At 49.2% G+C, this 19,344-nt stretch overlaps 1 protein-coding gene across 3 annotated transcripts; it reads left to right on the top strand.

The window, feature by feature from the left end:
- Positions 1–1,601: 1,601 nt before the first annotated feature.
- On the top strand, positions 1,602–16,647 carry MYL4 (myosin light chain 4). 3 transcript variants are annotated; one of them, XM_047758557.1, is made up of 7 exons: positions 1,602–1,893; positions 5,160–5,187; positions 12,003–12,152; positions 13,772–13,945; positions 14,446–14,523; positions 15,149–15,193; positions 15,659–15,832. In XM_047758557.1, exons 1-6 carry the CDS (start codon positions 1,759–1,761, stop codon positions 15,175–15,177), a joined length of 594 nt encoding a protein of 197 aa, XP_047614513.1. In that variant the 5' UTR covers positions 1,602–1,758; the 3' UTR covers positions 15,178–15,193; positions 15,659–15,832. The 3 variants fall into 3 exon arrangements, with proteins under 3 accessions (XP_047614513.1, XP_047614514.1, XP_047614515.1); XM_047758558.1 differs by lacking the exon at positions 15,659–15,832 and adding an exon at positions 16,517–16,647 and having other exon boundaries at positions 1,675–1,893; XM_047758559.1 differs by having other exon boundaries at positions 1,675–1,893; positions 15,646–15,832.
- The last annotated feature ends 2,697 nt before the right edge of the window (positions 16,648–19,344 follow it).

Genomic DNA, 19,344 nt, shown 5'->3' with positions numbered 1-19,344 from the left:
CCTCTGAACTATAGAGTCATAAGATTCAGCTCAAAGTAATTCTGTGCAGTGGATAAGTTTTCTGTTGTTTTTCTGACATTTTTTGACTTTCAACTTTTTTTTTTTTTTACAAAAACAGTACATGCTCGTTGAAAAAAATTTCCATTAATACAGGAAGTGAAAAAAGTAAAAAACTGAAAACTGCTGTTATCCTCCTGTCCTCACCCTTTGAGTCCCCAGGGGTGTCTCCTGTTAATGGTCTAATATGTATTCATCCTAACCTTTCTGATGAACACACAGACATATATGGGCTCCCCCGAACTGGGATTATAATATCCATTATTCAAGCATAACCTTTACAATCAGACACACCTGCTTCTCATCCTAGTTTATTGTGAATTAGCTCTGACCTTGTTATTTGATCAATTTTAGCCTCAGTCTCATGTGTGAAATGGGAGTGATAATAAAGATATTATTATTATTACCTTACAGGATTATAGTGAGGATTTTTTTAAAATTCTTTTTTATTTTATTTTATTTTATTTTTGTCTTTTTGCTATTTCTTGGGCCGCTCCCCCGGCATATGGAGGTTCCCAGGCTAGGGGTCCAATCGGAGCTGTAGCCACCGGCCTAAGCCAGAGCCACAGCAACGCAGGATCTGAGCCGCATCTGCAACCTACACCACAGCTCACGGCAACGCCGGATCGTTAACCCACTGAGCAAGGGCAGGGACGGAACCCGCAACCTCATGGTTCCTAGTCGGATTCGTTAACCACTGAGCCACGACGGGAACTCCTATAGTGAAGATTTAATGAGATTTTATATGAATGGCACTTAACTATCAGGCCTGATACATAAAGAGCCCTACACACACACACACACACACACACACACACACACACACACACACACACACACACACACACACACTGCCAGGAGGCACACAATGAGTTAGAAGTATATAGTAAAAATAAGACCTGAGATTCTGACCTCCGATCTCATTGCATTTGAGCCAACCCCTCTGCTTCTCACCTTAGCTCCTCTGGACACAAGTTGAGCACTCAATATTTGTTGAAGGAGTGATTGAGGTTGTGCGGGTGGATCTAGGGATTTGAGGGCTGGGGCGTTCCTGGGGAGCTGGCTCTGGAAGATGAAGGGTTTTACCCTGTGGGTTGGGAGGGTGTGGGACAGCCTGGGTTGGCTGGACCAGCTGTTGCTTCAGGGCTCCAGGCCTGTGAGTTGAACCTCAGGGCAGAGCCGAGGCCCCGGAATGGCTCTCAGCTTAAAGGATCTTGGCTTAAAAGGAATGTGCAGTGGGCTGCCTCTGCTCAGGAGGGGCTAAAAAAAGCTTCACCCTCCCCTGGGCTTTGTGTGAGGGTTATCAACTGCTCAAGTCAGCTCATCTCTCTGGCTGGACTCTGGCATTTTTGGGAGGGTCTGTTTTCCTGGCCCCTCTGGGACTCCACCAACTGGCAGGAAGGGTCAGTCTGTCCCAGAGGTGGAGGCCATGAGTGTGTGAAGTGGGGGGTGAGGGGTGGGGTGGGGACTGGTAGCCCCAAACCTGGTGACAATACACAGTTGTCAGCTGTACCCTGCTGGTGTTTCTTCCTTTTATAGTCAGCCACAGTTGCTCACGCTCTCACCCAGCCCCTCTGTGGGGGCTCCTGCCCAGGATAAAAGGGGCGGGAGGCAGCCCAGTCTCCCATCTCATCTCCTGGGCGCCGCGTCTCTTGATTCCTTCCTGGGTGCCACCTCCGCGGAAGATCTCAGCAAGACAACATGCCTCCCAAGAAGCCTGAGCCTAAGAAGGAAGCGGCCAAGGCAGCCCCAGCCCCAGCCCCGGCCCCGGCTCCAGCCCCTGCCCCACCTCCTGAGCCCGCCAAGGAACCCACCTTTGACCCCAAGAGTATAAAGGTGAGTGAGCCTCGGCCACTGGGATGGGGGGTAGGTATGACATTTGGGATCCTATCTGCCCTGGAGCTCAGAGGCTGGACTGGGGTGAGGGCTGTGGTGTCCATGCCCCAGATCACAGTCCCATGGGGGTGTGGAGCCAGTGTTGGGACTGGTGAGGGCTATTTGGGATTACAGGTGTCTCCTCTCAAGAACAGGTTTCTGTACAGATACTGACTCACAGACTTTGAAAAACTTATGGCCTCCAAAGGAGACAGTTTTGGGGGGGTGGAGGGATGTGCTGGGGTTGTGGGATGGAAATCCTATCAAATTGGATTGTGATGATCATTGCACAACTATAAATGTAATAAATTCATTGAGAAAAAAAAAAAAAAAGAACAGGTTTTTGCTCTGTCCTCCCAAATTTGCCCAGCAGAGTTGCGAATGGCAGAGAGGTACCACCAACCAACCAATCAAACTTTTTTTTTGTCTTTTTGCTATTTCTTTGGGCCGCTCCCCCGGCATATGGAGGTTCCCAGGCTAGGGGTCGAATCGGAGCTGTAGCCACTGGCCTACGCCAGAGCCACAGCAACGCGGGATCCGAGCTGCGTCTGCAACCTACACCACAGCTCACAGCAACGCCGGATCATTAACCCACTGAGCAAGGGCAGGGACCGAACCCGCAACCTCATGGTTCCTAGTTGGATTCGTTAACCACTGCGCCACAACGGGAACTCCCAATCAGACATTTTTTTTAAGGCACTGTGGGAAATACTGACCCTTTTATCAGATGTAGTGTGGTATCTTTATGGAGAAAAGACCCTGAATGATAACTTCCAGTGTAACTTGGGGTAAGCCGTGGGAACGGTGAGGGAGCTCTACGTGCTGGGGTCTGGGAAAGGCTTCATGTGCAAAGACCCTTGCAGGGGGTGGGGGGTGGGGGCAGGGAGGCCCTAGATAAGGTGAGAAGAGCCTGCTTCCCTCTCCTGTTCCCCACCCAGGTGGGACCCTCTTTTTGTGGCCTCAGCCTGAGCTCCTCTCTGGAGCAGGCAGGCGCCTGGCCCATCCCAGACCGAGACCCTGTCACTAACCAACCTCTGCCGCCCCCAAGGGCCTGTTCCCTCTCTGCCCCTCCCTGCTCCCCTCACACTGAGAGCTTCCTCCCCCTGGCACTGGCGAAGGCCCTGCCTGTAGACTCAGTCATTTTAGGCCTCCCAGTTATCTGGCCCAGCTGCTTAAGGAATGGAACTGGGAGGGGATGGGCCAAGGAAGGAGGGGGTCTGAGGCCTCTGGAGGCTGAAGCGGTTTTAAGCCCTGGCACCAGAATGTCGGAGGTCAAGTGGCTACTGCTGTGAAGAACTATTAATAACAGTTGGGAGTGGTGGGCCCCTGGGGATGGGGCTTGGGCTGGTGAGGACTCAGAGCAAAATTAGAGCTCAGGCCCTGGTTCTGACAAAGAGGCAAGGAAGCTAGCCCCCCGGAGCTCTCATTGGATGGCCCTCCCTGGCCCTCTCAGCATCCTTCCTAGCACCCGCAGCCCCGGCAGACCCTGCCATTGTGCCCAGAACCCTCGGGTTGCTCTACAGCAATCCCTATAAGGGGCAGGAGTTAAGCAGACTTGGCTTGGCCAAGAGATGGAGGCAGTTGCCCATCCCTGGGCTTGGTCATGGCAACTCTAGGGAAACTGAGGCACAGTGTAAGACCTGGAAAGGACTTGAAGGTCTCCCAGGTCATACATCACCCCCTCTATGGGCCGAGCCTGGCAAGAAAAGCTGACCATCTCTTCCTTCAGGAAACCTGTATTTCTCATTTGTTGTGATAATGTACTATTCCCGTGGGGCAGCCTAGTCTGGATAAGAGCTGCCTAGTGGTGTCAGGCCAGTGCCTTCTCTTCCCTCCACCCACCCGTCTGCCCCCATTTCTTGCCTCTGGCTGCAATTCTGTCTTCCGTGGCTGGATCTTCCAGTTCTGGGGGTTGTTGAAGTGGCTTTAGGTATCTTTCATGAGGGCCAGTTTCCCTCTTACCATACTCACCTAGTTCTTTCACTTAGAGGAGACTCTGCTCAAAGATAGAACAAAAGTCATCTTAAGCCCCGTGTGTGTGGTAATGACCGTATATTCTGATAGGATGTTTTCATACTGCTTTCTCTTAGACATTTACTGCTGGGGCTTAAAGCATTGCAAAGTAAGGCAAACGGCACTGTTCCTCAGAGGGTTCATCCAAAGCATCCTTTACCCCGTTTAGGGGGTTTCTTTAAATTTCTGACCACCCTTCCCCCATACCTTCAACAAAGTCCATTCCTGGGCACAGCTAGTTCCCTTCCCAACCAGGTGTAAATAATCCCTCTCCTACTCTCCTAGCTCATTCTGGCTGCCTCCAGAGGTCCTCATTAATGAGGCCAGCCTCGGGTGGGCACAAACAGCAGAACCAACACTGGGAATGAGGCACAGGAAGAGGATGCTCCAGAATTAGTAGCACCACCAGTGGAGGGGGGATTGGGGGTGGAGGAAGTAGTAGATAAGGACAATGAATAACACAAGATCCTAAGTTAAAATGACTCATGCTTGTTCATAGTCATTCATTTTCAACTTTCTTCTTCTGCACTCAGATTTGAATTGGGGCAGGAAAATCCAAAAATTATTCCTTCTCTCAACAAATATTTTTTTGAGTGCCTACGCCATGCCAGGCATTTTCTGGGAAATTCTCTGGCCTGCCAGAACCCTGGCTTCAGGGAGCCACAATACACATAAAGGCATGACTGGAAACAAGTTAGGAAGCATCCAGGACCACTCAAACTAGGTCACATATGCCAAAGGAGGGGTTGGGATGGAAGGGGGTAAAGGAGGGGGATTGAACATCAGCATCAAGTGGAAGAGGGAGGCCAAGAGTGGGGAGGCGTGGATACCCAGAGGGAGAGGAAGAGGCCTGCGGGAGGATTGTGAGGTGGGAGAGATCTGAGGGGTGAAAGCGGGGGCAGTTTATAGCCTCTGAGACGGAATTTGCATTTGACACCCCCCAAATTACAATAGGGAGTCAGCGTAGGCTCTAGAGTTTTCCAGAATGGTTCTCTTTCTCTCTCTCCATCCCACTTGGAGCCATCACTTAACTAGTGGTATTGAGAGAGCTTTGGGGGCTCCATTATTTGATAGCCTGTCTGTTGTGTTGGACACTCAGCCTGTCGTCACCTTCCCTCCTCGTCAGTGTCTGCTGTAGGTGACCCGACTCCTGTGAAAGCTGCTTCTGCTTCCTTTAGCAGTCTCAGCCCTCATTCCTGTGTTTCTCTCCACAGATAGACTTCACTGCTGACCAGATCGAAGGTGAGTACTGACAACTTCCTCTCCCCTCCCCACTCTCTCTGTTGTGCTTCCGGGGGCCGGGGGGGTGGGGTGGGGGGGAGAGTTGGGGTCCTCACCACCAGCGTCATCACCCTCACCATTGTCATCATCATCATTGTCATCGTCATTGCAAACCTGCTTTCGAGTCAGGGTTCATAAAAGACACGGCTGGAACTAGTAAGTATAGGTTTGCCCTTTGCTCACTTTTACCACTAATGGTATTACTTAAGCACTTTACCTGAATTTTAAATTCTCACAACAGCCCTGTGAGGTAGGGACTATCACCACCTCATCTTACAGGTGATGAAGCTGAGGCACAGAGAGGTCGGGTGGCTTTCCCAGGTTCACACAGGCAGTTGGTGGAGGGGTCAGGATTCCAGCTCAGGCTATCGGATTGCAGGCTTGAGTTCTGAGCTACTCTGCCAGACTGCTTGAAATATAATAGATGCATAGCAAAAATGCCCTTTTTGCATTTTTGCATTTTTGAGTCAAATCTTCTATCAAGATATTTGGAAGCTCTCATTTCTGTTTCTGTTACTGGAAATCCCTCCTTAGTTTAGCGACTTCCTTCCCCTGCATTCTCAAGTCTGCCAAGATGCTCACCCTCAATGGTGGCAGGACCAGCGGTGATGTGGGGATGCCCTAGTCCACCTGTGTTCTCCATCAACCCGTCTTCATTTTCTATCATTGTTTTCTCAATCTTAAATAACGATTATAAAGTGTAGCTTCAAGGCAAGCCTTGAGATCTCCCACCCTCCAATCTAATTGCCACCCCTTAGCACTTCTGTAGGAGTCTGGTGTTTTGAGAGTGAAATGTTTCATTGTATGAGATCAAGTTTGCAGCTAGAACTCACTCTCATTGCAACTTATCCCTCTGTTTCCCCCACCAAATTCTTCCTGGATATAAAATTACAGGAACTGGGGAGTTCCCGTCGTGGCGCAGTGCGGGTTCGGTCCCTGCCCTTGCTCAGTGGGTTAACGATCCAGCGTTGCCGTGAGCTGTGGTGTAGGTTGCAGACGTGGCTTGGATCAGCGTTGCTGTGGCTCTGGTGTAGGCCGGCAGCTACAGCTCCGATTGGACCCCTAGCCTGGGAACCTCCATATGCTGCGGGAGAGGCCCAATAAATAGCAAAAAGATTAAAAAAAAAAATTACAGGAATTGAAAAGGACCTTGAAAGGTGACCTGGTCCAGTGCCTTGATTTTAAGCATATATTTTAAAGATTAAATGGATACATGCACATGGTAAAAAATTATTTACGACTTAAAAATAATGAAAAATAAAAATATTTTCCCCTGGCTTTACTCTCCTGTTGATCCCTCTCCTCAAAACAATCGCTGTTAATAGGTCTATGTGTCCCTTTGATGAAAACATATAGTGTTATGCCAGTATGTTTGTGTGTGTAAAGTTTACACAAATTGAGTCATGTGATAATACTGTCCTGCATCTTTTATCATATATATATATATATATATATATACAGGGTTTAATAATATATAACACAGTGTGTATTATTTAATACTATATTTAAGTATGTTTTTATAGTTAACATAGTGTTACTTTATTCCATTTTTTTGGCCACACCTGCGACATGGGTAAGTTCCTGGGGCAGGAATTGAACCTGCACCATGGCAGCGACCTGAGCCACTGCAGTGACTGTGCCAGGTTCTTAACCTGTTGAGCCACAAGAGAACTCCTCTTTTCACAGGTGTGTATGTTGGAGTTCCCATCATGGCAAAGCAGAAATGAATCTGATAGGAGCTATGAGGTTGAAGGTTCAATTCCTGGCCTCAATCAGTGGGTTAAGGATCTGGCGTTGCCCTGAGTTGTGGTGTATAGCTAACACAGTGTTACTTCATTCCATTTTTTTTGGGGGGGGCTACACATGTGGCATGGGCAAGTTCCTGGGGCCAGGGCTTGAACCTGCACCACAGCAGCGACCCGAGTGTGGCATAGGCCAGCAGCTGTAGCTCCGATTGGACCCCTAGCCTGGAATCCTCTGTATGCTGTGGATGCGGCCCTAAAAAAAAAAGTGTATATATTCTCACACACAGATGTACTTTTTTTTTGGACTGCACCTGTGGCAGGAGGAAGGTCACGGTTCAGGTACTGAACCCACGCCACAGCAGCAACTGGAGCCACAGCAATGACAATGCTGGGTCTTTAACCACTGGGCCACCAGGGAACTTCCGGGAGGTAGCTTTTAATCCTATCAGGCCTACATTGATAAACTTCAGATTTTTTAAATCAGCATGCTTTCCCCAGGAGACCTTCCTAGCAAAGGAGATACGCATTTTAAATTATGATAGTTATTTCCAAGTTTCCCTCCAAAAAAATAATGCCAGTTACCCACAAATAGGGCCTGAGAGCTGACAGATGTATTTTGAAACTAGTGAACTGACTCTTACTCTATTTTTACAATACCCTGTGGACACTCAATTTTTGTCAATAGTTGGAAGTGCTGTGAAATTCTTAAAATAAATTTTAATGCATTTTAGTTAAATATGCACTTAGTGTATGTACAAACACAGTGGTAACCATGAGGACTAGAACATCAACTAATGATAAAAAAAATCTTCATTTCCCAAAAGAAAATCCTGGTCAAAGCCAATTAGGATGGCTGGTTGCCTCTTTTCTCCATGAAGATTCTCAGGGCTGGGGGCCTAATTCATTTCAGTCTTTCACCCTTCTGATTTTGGAGACATGGTTCCTTAGGTTAGATTAGAATTGTTTCTGCTTTAATTTTACTCCTATCTTTTCATTTTCTCTTTGGCGAAGCTGAAGATGTTTTCCTCATGTTTTGCTGGAAAGAAAATAGTTTGGAATCAGGAGACTTTGATGTTTTATTTGCCCTAATTTCTCTCTCTCTTTTTTTTCTTTGTTGGCTTCCCTGTGGTATATGGAGTTCCCAGGCCAGGGATCAGATCTGAGCCACAGTTGTGACCTACCCTGCAGCTGTAGCAACACTGGATCTTTTAACCCACTGCACCAGGCTGGGGACTAATCCTGCGTCTTTGGCTGCAGAGACACTGCTGATTCCATTGTGCCACAGCAGGAACTCTGATATTCATCCTAATTCTGCAACTATTTGCCATGAGACTTGGGGCAAGTCACATCATTAAACCTGAATTTTCTTTCTTTTTTTTTTTTTCTTTTTAGGGTGGCACTTGCAGCACAAGGAGGTTCCCAGGCTAGGGATCAAATCAGAGCTACAACTGCCCGCCTACGCCACAGGTGCAGCCACACAGGATCCGAGCCGTGTCTGCAACTACACCACAGCTCATGGCAATGCCAGATCCTTAACCCACTGAGCAAGGCCAGGGATTGAACCCTCAACCTCATGGTTCCTAGTCGGATTCATTTCCGCTGTGCCACAATGGGAACTCCAAAGCTGAATTTTCCTATCTGAAAAGTGAGAGTATTTGGTTCTTTTCAGTTCAAAAATACTGTGACTCTACTTAGCATTCTCTGGATACCCTCCATCTATTTGAAGATAGTTATCAAGTCCCTTCCTAGCTTTATATTCTCCAGGCAGTATGGCCCCAATTTCTTTTATGCTTTTATTTCTCACAGGAACTAGCTTCTACCTCATGATTTCCTTCTCTGGTCCCTCAGATTTCCATATCTTTCTGGAGAGGGATTACCACTATGCTCATTGCTCTAGCAGGCAGCTCACTACTACAGACCTTTGAGAAAAGGTTTCTTTTAAGACCATGAACTTCACCTCTCATACACCTCAAGATCACACTGGCCTTTCCTCCTAGTAGCAATCCTAGAGTTCCGGGGTTGGTTCTTAAGTGTACCAGGCTTCCCAGGGACATTCATTGGGACAATAGGCTTCTTCCTCCTCCTTCTCCTCACTTGGTTTCCCTAATAGTTGGCAGGAAGTCGCACCTCCAGTGGCCTATAAGTGGGGATAATGACACTTAGAGCATAAAGTTTTTGTAAAGATGAATGGGGTAGGAGATTCCATTGTGGCACAGCGGAAACAATTCAACTAGGAGCCATGAAGTTGCAGGTTTGATCCCTGGACTCGCTCACTGGGTTAAGGATCCGGCATTGTTGTGAGCTGTGGTGTAGGTCGCAGGTGTGGCTTGGATCTGGCGTTGCTGTGGCTGGTGGCATAGGCTGGCAGCTGCAGTTCCAATTTGACCCTAGCCTGGGAACCTCCATATGCCATATGAGCGAAACCCTAAAAAGCAAAACAAAACAAAGCAAAACAAAACAAAAAACAAAAAACAAAAACGATGAATGTGGTAATTCATGCGAAGTTATTAGCTCAGAGCCTGGCCCACTGTAAGTGCTAACATCATAGGTCATTGTTCTTATTATATCCCTCTTGTTCCATCCTCCTATTAAATATCATTCTCCTTTATGTGGAGATTCCTACTTTTTTTTTTTTTTGGCTATGCCTGCAACAGGTGGATGTTCCCAGGCCAGTGATCAAACCCACATCATAGCAGTGACAATGCCAGATCCTTAGCCCACTGCACCACCAGGGAACTCTGAGATTCCTACTTTTATTGTTTGCCCTTACTCTTTTTTTCTTTCTTTCTTTTTTTTTTTTTAGGGCTGCACCTGCTGCATATGGAATTCCGCAAGCTGGGGGTCAAATTGGAGCTGCAGCTGCCAGCCTGCACCACAGCCACAGCAACACAGAAGCCAAGCCGTTTCTGCAACCTACACCACAGCTCATGGCCATGCTAGATTCTTAACCCAATGAGCCAAGGTCAGGGATGGAACCCGAGTCCTCATGGATATTAGTCGGGTTTGTTACCACAGAGCCACAACAGAAACTCCGCTGCCCTTACTCTTCTGAATGAATAAGAAAATCAAAAAGTCCAAGTTCGGATTCAACTAACATATTTATTGAACACTGAATTTGTGACAGAAACCATGCTAATCACTTTAAAATTAAAAAAAAAAATTCATCTAAAAAAGCTGTGAGCGAGGTGCTATTCCTTTTGACAGAAGAGGAAACCAAGGTACAGTGAGGTCATGTGAATTGACCAAGATCATACAGTCGAGTGGTAAAATGGGGATTAAACTCAGTTAAATATTACTGTCATCATTGTTGGAGAATTTGCTCTGTGTTAACACAAGGACTTAAAAGATTTTTTTTTACATACCTTATATTTGATTTGAATGTAATTTAGGGACCCTATGAGGTAGGTGCCATTTACAGAAGAGAAAAGGTTTATAGAGGTTAAATATTTACTTGCCCAAGGTGGCACAGCTAGTAAGCAATGGAAATGGAATTTGAACTCAGTTAGTTAGTAATTTGAAAGACATGCGATTTTATAGCTTTTAAATTCATCCAAAGCCTGATAAAGAGTTGCAGGTCAGTGTCCTGGGGAACCTGCTTTGATATGCGGAATGATGTGTAAATAATCTATATGCAGCCTCTAAGGAAATAAGTGTTTCTAAAGTACTTAGAGAGGATTAACAGCAGCTTTTCTCCTAAGTAGTTCACACAGTCTTAGGTTTTATGTTGTTAATCTGCTTAGTAAACCAAGAGTTTCTTGTGGATGGCATGAGGTAACTTCAAGGCCATACCCACTCCAAGTTATCCTCAGTAATGTGTTGGCTGAATCCAAATTGATGAGGAATTAAGGCTCTTTGCAAAGGGAGTGGCTTCATTCAGCCTCGCCCCTTGGACACCTGCCCAGGTGCCTTCTGGGAGTGTGGCTCCAGAACTAGGGAATGTGATAACAACCACCGTTTGTTGATGATTTCTTTTTATTTTTTTATTTTTTTATTTTATTTATTTTTATTTTTTTGGTCTTTTGTTGTTGTTGTTGTTGCTATTTCTTGGGCCGCTCCCGCGGCATATGGAGGTTCCCAGGCTAGGGGTTGAATCGGAGCTGTAGCCACCGGCCTACGCCAGAGCCACAGCAACATGGGATCCGAGCCGTGTCTGCAACCTACACCACAGCTCACGGCAATGCCGGATCCTTAACCCACTGAGCAAGGGCAGGGACCGAACCCGCAACCTCATGGTTCCTAGTCGGATTCGTTAACCACTGCGCCATGACGGGAACTCCTGTTGATGATTTCTTTACCGTGCGCTAGACGTCATGTTTGGAGCACATCCCCACAGCAGCCCCCACAGGCAGACATCAAACCCCTATTTAGAGCTAAGAAACGGTGTGTATTTGTGGGGCGGGGGGTGGGGGGAGGGCGGGTACAGAAGTTAGTAGTTTGCCCAAGGCCACATGCAGGTCAGTGGTAGAGCTGGGGTGGACTGACTTCTTCCACCATGTCATCGTGTCCAGCCTGTAAGCCCCCTTTCAGCCTGGAGCAGGCAGTACTGATATGAGCTGACTTTTGAGCAAAGTGCCTCCACATACTTCCCCCTTCTTTGGGAAGCCTTACTCCACACGAGGAAGGAGAGACCCAGCCGGGGTTATTCTGTGTGGCTTGGCAGAGCCGAGAGGAGAAGCCAGGAATCTTGACCCCCGAGCCAGTACTCTTTTCACTTCCCTGCCTTTTTTAGTACTCAGGCCACACCTGCAAGGGAAGGATGTGTGGATGGGAGGGTGGAGGTAGGGGAGACTTCAAACGATGTGACAAGTCTCAATGGGAGAGATCCCAGGCCCAGTGCTGGAACAGGCCATGGGGCTCCAGGATGCCTCTTTAGTGGTCAGAAGATGGGAGGAGGTGGGTTCCAGGGAGGGGCTGGGATGGTGGCCGAAGGGAAATGCTGAGGTATTTTATCAACCACATAGACCTCATCAGCCATGGGTGGCCACCACCGACGCTTGGCCCAGGGGGCTGCAGCCAGTCTTTTCTCTGCAGAGTTCAAAGAGGCCTTTTCGCTGTTTGACCGGACCCCGACCGGAGAGATGAAGATCACCTATGGGCAGTGCGGGGACGTGCTGCGGGCACTGGGCCAGAACCCCACTAATGCCGAGGTGCTGCGCGTCCTGGGCAAGCCCAAGCCAGAAGGTCAGCCTGGGCCTCTTGGTGTCATCCCGCTGCTCCTGGGGCTCTCTCCCTTCTCCCTCTCCAGCCCTTCAAGACCAGCCTGCCCTCCCCAGGCTGCCCTCCTCCCATTGCTAGAATTACCGGGCACTTAGCTGACCCTTGCAGAGTGTGACCTGGTGCTTGTTCTCTTCCTTCCGAGGGTGGGAGCTCCTGGCAAGAGGGAGCGACATTTATGGCTTCAGTGTTTTCCTCTGACACCCAGAGTGCCAGGGACATGGGGCAGGGAGGCTTGGAGGGAAGTTGGTCACTGACCACCGGCTCACTCTCCCCCTCCAGCAAATCATGGTTGAGGTGTCACAGCACCAAGATGTCCTGTGACCACTACGAGCTGTAGCATGAATCATCTGTTTCTAATAATGGTCAGAGCACTGAAGATTGCAAATTATTCATTTACTATAAATTACAGCAGACTCAAGATTACCTCTAGAGGGATGCCCCTTTTATTCGTTTGCATTCAATAAGGTTTGGTGAGCGAGAGTTTAGAAAATGGTGCAAGTGGTCCCATTTGCGAATGTCATCTGTCACTCTGACAGTCATGTCAACCGCTGCCCTAACACACACATCCTTTTAAGAGGATGGGTCCAGGCAGATCTGGGCAGGAGCCCCCTGCCAAGGTGGGCTGTCTCTAGAGGGTTCCTGGGCCCCGTTTTGGTCTTTACCCTCTTCCTCGTTTCTGGCCCCTTCCTCTCCTGCTCTTGCTGATGAAGACACCAGTGGGGCTGAAGGATGTGGGCCAGAAAGGGCCAAGGGACCAGGAGCCCTTCTGTGGCAGTAGGGCTTCTTAGAGATCAGAAGATATCTGGACACTTCCATTTTGGGAGATTCCTGGGTTATAAAAGAAAGAAATGCCAACATTTAGGGTATTAAAAAGTGGTTTATATCTATTAAGTTAAAGTTACTTTTTTTTTTTTTTGGCCGTGCCCACAGCATGTGGAAGTTCCCTGGGCCAGGGATCTAACCTGCGCCAAAGCAGTGACAATGCCAGATCCTTTATCACTAGGCCACCAGGGAACTCCCTACATTAAAGTTTTGAACACACGACAATGTGCAAGAAGTGTGCTGGTCACATGAAAATCTCACCTTGATGAGGATTATTGATTCAGAATTCCGGGCATTGCTGTCTAGCAGGGGACCCAAATTTGGGGTTATGCAAAATTTTCTTTTCTCAGTCTTGTCAATTTACCCTTGTGACTATGAGTCTGTAACATGTCAGAAGTCTAAGTTGTGAATGTGAGGCCTGGACTGTGCTGCCCTTGGGGCCCCTCGAATCCTGCTGCTGCCACCTCATGTCCCTGCCCTGCTTGCTGGCCACCTGGAGCTCAGAGGTCTGGGCGGAGTCACGGTCCCTCTTCCCTCCTGCCCTTGTCCTCTCATGGAGAAGAGTGCCCAAAGCCAGCTCCCACCTTGCTCCTGGGGCTCTGTGCCCTCCAGGATCACTGACTGAGTGTCCCACCCAGAGGTGGCCGCTGCTGAGCTCTGGGCGAAGCCAGGGGTGGCAGAGCTGGGTGACACCCCTCGCGACCCTCTGCTCCCCTCGAGCTCAAGTGGAATTCTCTTTCCTACTCTGTGCCCGCTGGAAGAAATGAATGCCAAGATGCTGGACTTTGAGACGTTCCTGCCCATCCTGCAGCACATCTCCCGCAACAAGGAGCAGGGCACCTATGAGGACTTCGTGGAGGGGCTGCGTGTTTTCGACAAGGAGAGCAACGGCACAGTCATGGGCGCTGAGCTTCGCCATGTCCTCGCCACCCTGGGTGTGCAGCTGGGCAGGGGCGGAGCCCAAGTGGAGGAGTGAAGGGGTGGGAAGCACCCGAGTGGCATATGTTGGGGAGATCTGGGGGTTTCTGCTTCTTGAGGATCACGTCCTGATGCAGGCCTGTCTCCCTGGGCTCTGCAGAACAACCTATCACAACTGGGTTTGCTCAGCTGGGTTTGGAGGGAGAGGAGACCAGGTTGGCAGAGCAGGGGTGAGGCCTGAGAGGTGGCACCCAGGGCTCCGGGCTTTGTCTTTGCCTCAGCGACTGAGGCCCTCGTCTGCTCTTCCACTGGTGGCGGTAGGCAGAGGGAGAGACCTTGGGGACTAGGAAGGGCCTTAAGACCATTGGCTCCACCCTCCAAAGCCTTTGGGGGAGGTTTGGTCTGACCACTTCCTAGATCCAGGATGTCTTGGGCCATCAGATTTGAGGGGGTGCTTGGGTTTTGCCTGTGCCGCTTTGCCCATCTGTAATTAAGTTCCTGCTGTCTCTCATCCCAGGAGAGAAGATGACTGAGGCCGAAGTGGAGCAGCTGTTAGCCGGGCAAGAGGATGCCAATGGCTGCATCAATTACGAAGGTATCAGCTCATGCCTTACTTCTCTGGGTGCCTGGGGATGCGGGGGTGGAGGTGGGCACTGTTCCAGCTGGGCGGGGCTGCAGAATAGAAAAGATGCAGAACTAGAGAATATGTGTACCCAATGGGCTTCGGTGAGCTCCTAGCAGACACTGTTCTTTTCCATCCTGGGAGTGGACATCATCCTGGGAGTGAGCATCCTGGGGTGATGGAAGAAGCATGGATGTTGGAGATAGCTCAGTGGTACACCAGCTATATGACCTTGCTCAAGTCACTTCCTTCTCTGAGCCTCGGTTTTATCTGAGCCATGGGGTGATGCTGGCACCTTTCCTAGAGTCATGGGGATTAGCAGAGATAACATAGCTCATTCTATCTACGTGAAGTATCAGTACAGAGAGTGGACACAGAGCCAAGATTAGGTCTTTTCCTTTCTTCCACCTCCTTCCCATCAACCCCGACTGAGAGAAAGAATCAAAGAAACAAGGGCCAGAGCCCATGGATCTAGGAAGGAGGGGTGGGAGGAAGGGCAGTGGGAAGGTTTGAGGTCAGGCGGTATAGAGCAGGGAAAAGAGGTTTAAGGGGCTGAGAGGGGCCAAGAGCAGTGGCTGATTTCTGTCTTCTCTCCCAGCCTTTGTCAAGCACATCATGTCTGGGTGAAGCAGACCCCTCCAGGGTAAGGGCTGCCCCTCCCTCCTGGTCCCTCTGGGGCCCCACGAGGGCTCCCAAATAACACCACAAGCAGAGAGATCTCTCCTGGCTTGACTCCCTAAGAGGAGACTGCAGGGGGTGAAGAGCGGCTCCCCTCCCAAGTGCTCCTGTCACCTCCCCTCCTTCCCTTCCTGCCCTCCCTGGTCTTTGCGCCCTATCCGTCACCCCTGCCTCTTCCAGGATCTCTCAAGGCAGGACCATCCCCTCAGGTGTGGCCTCCTGTGGAGGCTCCTGTGTGTGAGGAGCCAGATCCTGGGTGGAAGAGACTGTCCCGGGCTGTGCCCTTGACCCTGTTCCTCTTTGTTCCTTTCCCAGAGGTCACCCCTTCTCTCCCAGGCTTGGTGCTGTCCTGGGAGGGTTGGGTTCTGTGATCAGGGGCTGCGTGTGGAGGGTGAGATAAATGCCCTTTCCATCTAGCACTTTCTTTCAGGTGCCTGGCCCTTGGCCTTAGCCCAGGGGAGTTAACGAGAGGCCCAGAGTGACCGAGCTGGAGCTAGAGTCCTGGACTTTCCACGGCACCATAGCCCCGAGGACCTCATGGGCCCATAGCCCTCCCCGTAAATAAACAGCTCTGCAAGGCTGGGCCGAGTTCCCTGATTCCAAACAGTCTCTGAGTTGTTTGTTTGTTTATTTGTTTGTTTATGGCCACACCTGTGGCATGTGGAAGTTCCCGGACCAGAATTGAATCTGCCCCACAGCAGCGACCCAAGCCACAGCAGTGACAATGCCAGATTCTTAACTGCTAAGCCACTAGGGAACTTCGGAGTTGTTTTGGGGTTGGTTTTTTTATTTGTTTATTTTGTTTTTGATTTTTAGGGCCACCGGCATGGCATATGGAAGTTCCCGGGTTAAGGAGGGAATCTGAGCTGCAGCCACTGGCCTGCACCACAGCCACAGCAACATGGGATCAGATCTGCACTGCAGACCTCCACCATAGCCCAGAGCAATGTCGGATCTCTAACCCACGGAGGGAGGCCAGGGATCAAACCCATATCCTCATGGATACTAGTTGGGTTTGTTACCACTGAGCCACAATAGGAACTTCTGATTTAGGAGGTTTTTTTTGTGTGTGTCTGTGATAGTCACCTGAGGCTTCATGCATATTCCTCAGAAATAAGGGATAAGCATATATCTGGGAGCTGAGGGACAATGGACAGAGCCCATGGATCTAGAAATATGCAGGTCAGACCATGAGCAGAGTTCCTGAAGAGTTTGCAGTTTGAGGAGCTGTAATCAGGTGGAGTCTCATTTCTTGCAAGGCTCATTCTCCTCCTTATCTCACATGCAGGTGGAGCAGGAAGAGGGGCACCAGGAGGTCCAGGGCTACCAGGGACTCTGCAAGTGGGCCCTGCTTTTTCATCGTCTATAAAAAGTTATGATCAAAAGACACATAATATAAAATTTTCTATCATAACCATTTTCAAGTGTACAGTTTGGTAGTGTTAAGAATATTCACATTGATGTATAACCCATCTCCAGAACTGTTTCATCTTATGAAATTGAAACTCTATATCTATTAAACAATAACCCCCATTTCCCCGTCTAGAGAGCTCATATAAGTGGACTCATGCAGTGGTTGTCTTTATGTGACAGGCTTATTTCACTTAGTGTGATGTCTTCAGGGTTCATCTGTGCTGTAGCAATCGTCAGACTTCCCTTCCTTTTTAAGGAGCAATAGTGTTCCACTATGTGAGTGCATGTACCATATTTTGTCATGGTTCTTGAATCTTTAATTTTTTTTTTCTTTTTAGGGCTACACCTGCGGCACATGGAAGTTCCCAGGCTAGGGGTCAAAATGGAGCTATAGCTGCTGGACTATGCCACAGCCACAGCAATGCAGGCTCCAAGCCACATCTGTGACCTACACCACAGCTCACGGCAACACCTGATCCTTAACCCACTAAGCGAGGCCAGCGATTGAACCTGCGTTCTCATGGATACTAGTCAGATTCATTTCCATTGAGCCACGGCAGGAAATCCCTGGTCCTTGTATCTTGATTTGGGCCCTTTAGTTGTCTCTTCCCCTGAGAGCAAAGCCCCTGGTGCCTGATTCAGCCCCTCCCTCCCTTTCTCTTTCCCTTCTCCACTTCCTCTTTTCTTATCCCCCCTTTCTTTCTCCACGAAGTATTTATTGTCCACTGTGTACACTTAAGAGGAATTGCGGTTAAGACTCCCAATGATTAAAAACTGAAAGTGTGGGGAGTTCCCGTTGTGGCTCAGTGGTTAACGAATTTGACTAGGAACCTTGAGGTTGCGGGTTCGATACCTGGCCTTGCTCAGTGGGTTAAGGATCCGGCGTTGCCACGAGCTGTGGTGTGGGTTGCAGAGGTGGCTCAGATCCCGTGTTGCTGTGGCTCTGGCGTAGGCCGGTGGCTACAGCTCCGATTCGACCCCTAGCCTGGGAACCTCCATATGCCGAGGGAGCGGCCCAAGAAATGGCAAAAAGACAAAAAGCAAAACAAAACAAAACTGAAAGTGTTTTCCCTGTTAAAGTAGCTCACTGTCCAGTGAAGCAAGGACATAAGCATCCAGCGACTACCTAGAGAATGATCACCAAATAGCACAACAAGAGCAGGACAACTTCATCTACTCAATGCACAGTGTGAGTTCCAAGGGACTGGGATTTAAGCGAGACCTTAAGGGAAAAGATCGGTGATCAGGCACGGGGAGGAAAGGGCATGAGCAGGCTTACTGGCTCATTCAACAGACACTGAGTGCCTGCTGTGTATATGGCACTGGTTTGAGCCTTGAGGATACACTGAACCAGACAGATGTGGTCCCTGCCCTCACAGAGCTTATCTGTACCCTCGGAGAGAAAGGAGGGGAGAAAGAGAGGAAGAGAGGGCACAAAACACACACACATGCACATGCACACATGAACACACACGTGGACAGACAAATCATTTTGAAGGCTCCACCCTCACGACTTCACCAAAACATAATTACACAAAGGTGAGGGCTTTCACATATGACCTTTGGGGACACAATTCAGTCCTAGAGCAGACCATGTAATTGATATGAATAAGACCAAAGCCAGTGTGATCCCTTCCACCACCCTGGGTGGTGGCTGACTGTGGACCTGAGAGGGTGGCATCTCAGGATGTTGAGTAAGGGCAGGAACAGGAGGGGAAGGGGTGTGTCAGCTCTTGGGCAGATTGAACAAGGGCTCCAGCCTGGAGGTAGAAATGGCACTGTCCTGACAGGGTGATAACAAATGAATGGACGTGGGACAGCTGCTTTCATGGAGGGCAGATGACTCAGTGGGCCTTTAGGCTGGGCTTCCTGCCTCCCGAGATTGGTACAGTAAACACAGGGTCCTGGAGCAGCTGCCTTCCCACTCTCACCCCTGCAGACAAATCTTGCAGAGAGAGCTTTCTACTCCAGGTCCGAGAGGATGGGTAGCTTCCTTTGAGGTTTCCATTGTCAGAGGGAATGAGTCAAGGCAGGAACAGGGAGGAGACTTACCCTTCCCCCACTCAGCCCCTTTCCTGCCTCCCACCCTCATGTCAGTGAGGCCACGGAACACTGGAGGGAGCCAGGAGCTTCTCTGCCACCTCCCTGCCCAGCGACAATGGGCAAAGCCGTCACTAGAGCAAAAGTGATCATTAAACGGGGGTCTGCTGATGTCAAGGCAGATTTCAGAGAGATGATAAAAAGAACATTATCAATTTAGTGAACACCTCACATCACATTCTGTCTTAGTAGCCTAGGAGATAAGCACTATTAACCCCATTCAAGAATTAAAAAAATCAGGAGTTCCCGCTGTGGCGCAGTGGAAACTAATTCAACTAGGAACCATGAGGTTATAGGTTTGATCTCTGGCCTCACTCAGTGGGTTAAGGATCTGGAGTTGCTGTGAGCTGCGGTGTAGGTCGAAGATGCAGCTCAGATCTGGCATTGCTGTGGCTGTGGTGTAGGCTGGCAGCTACAGCTCCGATTAGACCCCTAGCCTGGAAACCTCCATATGCTGCGCATGTGGACCTAAAAAAAAAGACCAAAAAAAAAAAAAATCACATAGGATGAATAAGAACAAACTAGACTCAATTTTTTTTTGTCTTCCCCCTTATGTTGAAGGCTGTAGCATGGCATAATATTAACATTCCTAAAATGCCGATT

This window comes from Phacochoerus africanus, chromosome 14 (genome assembly GCF_016906955.1).
Source record: "Phacochoerus africanus isolate WHEZ1 chromosome 14, ROS_Pafr_v1, whole genome shotgun sequence".
Lineage (NCBI taxonomy): Eukaryota > Metazoa > Chordata > Mammalia > Artiodactyla > Suidae > Phacochoerus > Phacochoerus africanus.
The sequence above is the reverse complement of the archived record's forward strand: the minus strand, read 5'-3'. Positions and strand labels throughout refer to the sequence as shown.